The sequence below is a fragment of the Nyctereutes procyonoides genome, unplaced genomic scaffold (genome assembly GCF_905146905.1).
Source record: "Nyctereutes procyonoides isolate TBG_1078 unplaced genomic scaffold, NYPRO_anot_genome, whole genome shotgun sequence".
Taxonomy (NCBI): Eukaryota; Metazoa; Chordata; class Mammalia; order Carnivora; family Canidae; genus Nyctereutes; species Nyctereutes procyonoides.
In genome coordinates, this window is record NW_026575037.1 from 9,241,469 (window position 1) to 9,248,279 (window position 6,811).

The 6,811-nt window shown below is 34.5% G+C and overlaps 1 protein-coding gene across 2 annotated transcripts in view; it reads left to right on the forward strand.

Moving 5' to 3' along the window:
- EDEM3 (ER degradation enhancing alpha-mannosidase like protein 3) overlaps positions 1–5,926 on the forward strand; it is a 72,135-nt gene extending 66,209 nt beyond the window's left edge. For both annotated transcript variants that reach the window (XM_055319331.1, XM_055319333.1), the window contains exon 20: positions 1,935–5,926. In XM_055319331.1, coding sequence (XP_055175306.1) covers positions 1,935–2,344 — 410 coding nt within the window. In that variant the 3' untranslated portion in view covers positions 2,345–5,926. The remainder of the gene's footprint in view (positions 1–1,934) is intronic.
- Positions 5,927–6,811: the final 885 nt, after the last annotated feature.

The following is a 6,811-nucleotide window of genomic DNA, read 5'->3' on the forward strand; positions in this document are numbered from 1 at the left end:
TTGTTTTATATTTTCATTGAAATTTTATAGTATTAAGTAATGTAGGTCTTGTACCTTCCATAATGTAATTGTTTTAGTTTTTATGTTTATTATGAAAAAGGTACTTAATTTTATTTCTAACCAGTTGTTCCTATAGAGAGGTTATTTGCTTGTCTTACTTTTACACTCTTTATCAAGTTCCTTTATTATATTAATGGTATTTTAAAAAATTAACCGTTGCTTTGAGTTGAAGTATATACGACACAGTCTAAAAATAAAATTTGATCTATTCTTTTCCTATATTTACACGGACTCTTCTTTGAGTTGCTTTGAGTTGAAGTATATACGACACAGTCTGAAAATAAAATTTGATCTATTCTTTTCCTATATTTACACGGACTCTTCTTTTTTCTTATCCTAGTATATAGTAGCTAGATTTCCAAAATAATATTACATAATATATGTCTCTAGGGTAATTTTTTGCCAAAAGCATGATTTTTATTACTAGATGAGACAGTACTACATACACCTTTTCCTATACTTCCTAACTAGATTAATACAATCTAGAAGAAAACTTGAAGGTTTTTCTTTTTGTTCTCCCTTGAACTTAGAATAGCCTAGTGTAAATGAATGTGAAGCAGCCAGCTCCTGCTCTCTCTTCTTTGGTCCCCACAACAGCTTTCCTAATTGTTGAATTAAAGTATACCTTTTCCACAGCCTAGAAGAGAGAGAGAATGTGGGGACTCCCCCAGCCCCCAAGAATTCGTACTTCCCTAGTCAGGTAATCCTACTTAACCAGGGTATACATAAATGCCCCTGTTTGTACCTTCCTGCATGCCTGTTTCCTTTAGCTTTTCTGGTTTTAGGATATGTCCATCTCCCCTTCTTTGGCTAATTATGTTTTAAATCTCAGCTCAAATGTCACTTTCTGAAGTAAAACCTCAACTGTCCTTATTCTTTCCTATTCCCTGTAAGCTTTCCTAGCAATGTAAAACATGTTACAGTTAGAGCTGTCTATTTATTTTGTGTGATTATTTGTAAATGGTTTCCCCAACTCGACTAAAAGATCTGTAAAGGTAGGACTGGTGTTTGGTTTTGCTTCATTTATCCCTAGCACTTTGTACAGTGCCTGCCACACAGAGAGAGGACACTCAGGACCTATTTGCTGACTGCTGCCTACAGAGACAGAGGAGGATGCGGTGCATCATTGCGATGCGTGTGCTTTCTTGCAGGAACCCTAAGTAGAATGCCTTTAGTGGTTTCACTGTATAGTCATTACAAGAGGTTTAGCCTACTATTCAGCCTTCCAGTGGATTTTAAAATGATATCTTATAATTTATAGACCTACAATAACAAATAAAAGTTTTGTAAATAATCTCAGTTCTTATTTGTCTTTATGAAAATATTTTATCTAACCATATTAATACCCTCAGATCATCCAACATTTTGTATTATTGGCATTTTCATGGCTTACTGAGTGGGAATTGCCCCTTTTAAAAGAATATTGTCTTAAAATATAGTGATGATAGTGTTGTTTAAAATTTATTCTATTTCATATGTTCTCATGTACCAGCTTTTTTGAATTTAGATATTTAATAATAAATTTTAGACATCTAGTATAAATTTATATACAATTTAGTAATATTATTTAGTATATTTCTTGGCGTTTACTAATCCCGTTGAAGGCATTGAAACAGTTATTAGAGTCATTCCTTTCAGTTTGGAAGAACATTTATTTTGTACTGTCACATTTTACAAAATGCATATACAGGAAAAATGTGATTACATTTTGTAAGGCTTTTACTCTTCAGCATTAGTGTTCACTGTTCTGTGTTAACATGCTTTTCTTTCTCTTTTATTTCTTCATTTTATTGCAAAAACCAGTATGCTCTTAGCTACAATAGTAAATATTTTGAGTGGGGAAGTAGCATGAAACTTATTTCTTTCATATACAGATCCTGAAATGGAAAATGAAGAACAACCATCCTCTGAAAATGATTCTCAGAATCAGAGTGCTGAACAGATTACATCAAGTTCTCAGGAGGTTGATTTGGTGGATCAAGAGTCTCCTGAGGAAAGTTCTCTAAACTTGCAACCAGAATCATCATCTCCAACAGATACAGACAATGCCGCAAGTGTTTCTCCTTCTGAACAGAATTCTAACCCCGTAGAAAACCATGAGACTACAAGTCTTGATGGTGAATGTACAGATTTAGATAACCAACTTCAAGAACAATCAGAAACTGAAGAAGATTCCAATCCTAATGTTAGCTGGGGTAAAAAGGTCCAGCCTATAGACTCCATATTAGCAGACTGGAATGAAGATATAGAAGCATTTGAAATGATGGAGAAAGACGAACTATGACTCACTAAAAAATCTGATGGTAGGTATTTAAAAAGAAGAGGCAAACTGTGGTTCACAGACACCCTGAAACTAAGCAGGCTCTCTAATGGGAGTCTTTAAGTATGGTGATGAGCAACCACGTTCTGACTGAGATAGTTATAGGAATCTGGAGCATGCTGTGTTAGAACTGACCTTGCTTAAAACTGTCCCATCCAAAATGGAAACTCACAGTCTCTCCCCCACCCCTATCCCCACCCCATGACAGCATCGCACCACCCTGCAAGCACCTCAGGCCAGGAAAAAGATTGCTGGGCATTCCTAGGAACCAGATTTCTGCAGTCTCTGGGTAGACAAGAAACAAATTCAGTTAATAGTAGAGTGGAAAATAGAAATTTGTATAGCTTTCTAATTAAAGGAAGCTCGGCTTTCTTGGTTTGGAGGTTAGAGGCTCTTTTGGGAAAAGACAAGTGAGTATTGTAGACATTCTGGTTATGCTGCCTTCACAGAAACACTCAAAGTGACCTAAGTGGTTATGAAGCAAATGCATTTATGGTGAAGACAGCCTTTGCTCATCACTTTCACTTGCTTCATTGTGTAACAAATGATCAAGATGACTTGATTTTTTTCTCTCTTAACAATGTCCTTTTCATTTAAACCAAAGGTGAAGCCAGTATACTTTCTCAGTGATTTCTCTGCATAAAGGTTAATCATTGGGACCAGGTAAAAAGGAAAAAGGTCATATAATATATTATGGAAATTGGTTACTTAATACTTAAGAAAAATGGAACAAGGGAGAAACTATAATGTAATATGAACTTGCCATTGGGCCTTCCGTAGGGAAAGCTGTGACTACTCTGAAATTGAACTTAAAGTTCTATCCTTGTCGGGTAAATTATAAATCTTTTCCAGTTCATTTCTCATAGAGGTAATTACCTCTAGCCATCAGCCTTACTCCATCCCGTGTTTAGTATGCAATTTGAGCCACAAGGGCCATATCGCCAAGAGCTGAATACATTTTGTTCCATTTTTCTATCTTAGGGAGCCATAATAAAACTGTGGTAGTGATCTAAAAATCCTAGGGAAACTACTATTTTTCTTCTTTGAAACTATGGTTTCTAAAGTTGCACCTGAGTCTGTCACATTTTCTGTTGAATCATGGTTTTTAAGGTTTGTTTAAAAGAATTTTTTTAACAGATATTCCTTCTGATATGGACTTGAAAATTAATCTATGGTAACCTGTGTAAGAAACTTACACAGTAGCAACTAACATATAGCCATACAGTGGAATGAGAATTTAGTTTCCTTTTTTGGGTGGGGGAGGGGGGCAGGGTGGCAGTCTGGTGCTGGCCTCATTTAAGTTTTAAAAACTGTTGTTGATATCCTGTAGACAGCCCTGAGTAGTTAAAATCATGGTTTTACTCATTTTTATTTATTTTTTAAACTTACCTAAATCAGTTCTAAAGGAGTATTTGTGAGACTTAATTTTCTTTCTCTTTACCATGACATTACATAATAATCTTTTCTTAAAACACAGTTTTGAGGTACTGATGAACTTAAACTGTATATGGAGCTGTTGAAAGAACAGTGCTGTATTGTAGTTATGTATATTCATGTACAGTATGTCTTAGATCCCAGGTAAACATATTCTTTTATAAGAAGATAAATAGCTGCTTTCAAAAATTCCAGCTAAATGTAATTGGGTCAGTGAGTAATAAAACTAATAGAGAATTCACTTTTTTTGGGGGGGAGGGATGGGGAAGAGTAGTATTATAAGACCTTTATTGGCCCTTAATTAAACCTGACAATAAAATGGATATTTTAGTCTTTCTGCATGTGAAATTTGGTGTAAGAAGATAGAACTATAATACATACAGTATATGGAAGGATAGACATAGTGCTTTGTTCATACTAATTGCAAAGCTGCCAAAATAGCTGAAGCTTAATTACTTGACTTGCCTTGATTTATAGGACTGGGGCTTGGAGAAAAGGAGCAGATGTTCCTCTAAGACTTTTATTACAGAAGCCTTATATACATTGATTTGATTTTGTATTTGTAGCTCAGAGCCATTGTTGTCTAAACCCAACTTTTCTAAGTTATCAACAACACAATTTTTCCCCCAGCAAAGACCTCATGGTATACAGAGCCAGCTCACTCTCCCTGCCTTTGGCCATTAGGGGGAGTTGTTGCCATTCATTAAAGTCTAGAAGCAAATTGTTAACTTTTTTAGAGAACTGAATCCTTAAAAAAAAAAAAAAAAAAAAAAGGAAAAAAATTAAACAAATTATACTTAACACCCAGAAGGAATCATACTTAGTTTTTTCCCTAGTTAAGAAGGTATAATGTTCAGCTTCAAAACTCCCAGCATTATCATTAACTCCACATTCTTACTCGACATAACTGCCATGAAGTTGTTTTTGAGTTCATTAAAAAATTCCGACAGCATTAGGTGTTTTTTTTTTTAATATTTTGTTTTTTAAATACCTTTGATAGACATTTTATTTACTTCCTAAATATTCAGGGGACTCTGTGAGACCTTGAATTTTAGAAACATCTGGTCTACCTCAGTTAAATGTTGACTGCATAGAAACAGAGCTGAAGTGATCACCACAGCCATAAAAATTGTTTGACTAAGAAGGATTTATACAATGTTTACAAACCTGGAATCAAGTAAGGATTTTATCTGAAAGTGAAAAGTTAGAGTATTTAATTCAGGTATTTTCAAGTTTTAAAACTTAACTTGTTTACCTACTAAAAAATAGCTGTAGTTTTTTCTGCTTATGAAAGTCCATTGAAATGATACATCCTAATTTGCAATAATTTTCACATAAAGTTGTAGGTATAACAGAATTGTAATTTACTGGATATGTTTAGGATGGGATATTTTGTTGGGTAGGTTTTTTTTTTTTTTCTTCTTTTTAACCTTTAATAGGCTTCCAACAAGAGTAGAATTGTTTCAGAACAAATTGTTTTTTGACATTATTCTTTTCCCTTTTCCTTCACAGTATTAGAGAGTAAAATGAAAAATTGTGCACTTTCTGATTTTAATTTCTAATATAATTATTCTTTTGAGAATTTTTAAAAAATTTAAATTACCATCAATGCCCTTTTTACAATAAAGCCAGCATTTGTTCTCTTACCAAACCCCATGCCAGATTCATCATAAAGGAAGCTCAGCATAAGTAAGTCAGATAGTGCTTATAATTTGGGAGGTAGGGGGTGGGGGGGAGCTGATTTAGTAAATATTCCAACCGGTCGTTTTATGCACAAGGCTTCAGTCAGAACATAGAAAAAAAAAAACATTCTGTGAATGAAATATTGTATGTTCAGATTTTATAAAAGACATTTTTAAAAGCCCAATTTACAGCCGTATATTTTCTTATGATGTAATTTATGAAAAAGATGTCTGTACTAACAGGTGCTGTAACACTACTGTTGTTGGATTTTATTGTTTGGTGATAAATGTATACAATATTTCTAAGGGAAACTATGTACTGTGATGTAAAAGTCTGGGCAAAATGTATATAATCCTTGTATATAATTGTGTATTTGATTATAATTACTGATTGTAAAGATTTAATAAAATATGTAAATATTCTGGTCTAGTTTTAATTTGGGTTTTTAGCATCAGTGTGCCTATCTTCATACTTTGGTATCTTTAAAAAAATTTTTTTCACCGGTCTGTCTTCCCTTTAATTTTTATTTTACCCCATAGGAGTAAATCTGGGGACAATTTAGGGTACAGAAATAAACATTGAAGAGTTCCACAACTCAAATAGTGCCAGGGACCCTCAGATCAGAGACAGTTAATAATTCACAGTGTCAATATTGATAACATGTTTATGTTTTGAGTTTACTGAATAAAATAAATTCTTTTGATGTCATCATCCAAAGTAATCCGAACCTTTCCTATTAATTCCAGTGAGGTTATTTCCTTTTATTTTTTTTTATCTTTAAAAGATTTTATTTATTTATTTGACAGAGAACACAAGCAGGGGGAACGGCAGAGGGAGAGGAAGAAGCAGGCTTCTGAGCAGGGAACTCTGATGGATGCAGGGATCATGACCTGAGATCATGACCTGATCCAAAAAAGCAGATGCTTAACTGAGCCACCCAGGCACCCCAGCAAGGCTACTTCCTTTTAGCAGCCACTTTCAGATACTGTGATACTGTACTTTTATCCGTACTGTTCCAGAGTTTGTGAGCACAGACATCTTGAAAAGCCTAATTGTAATCACTATTACCTATTGATAATTGCTTTCTTTAAAGATGAGCAGATTGAGACCTGAAGTTCTAAGCATCTCACTCAAAGTCCCACATTTGGTGACTGGGCAATGGAATAAGAGCCCTGGTCTATTTCCTGAGCCGATGCTCCTTTCAGGATACCTTCTCCCTTTCTCAGTCCTTACCCCTTCTCCCACCGCCATTACAGTTTTGGCTCACCTTTTGCTCAGCCATTACCTTCCCACTTGACCACTTTCTCCCCATTT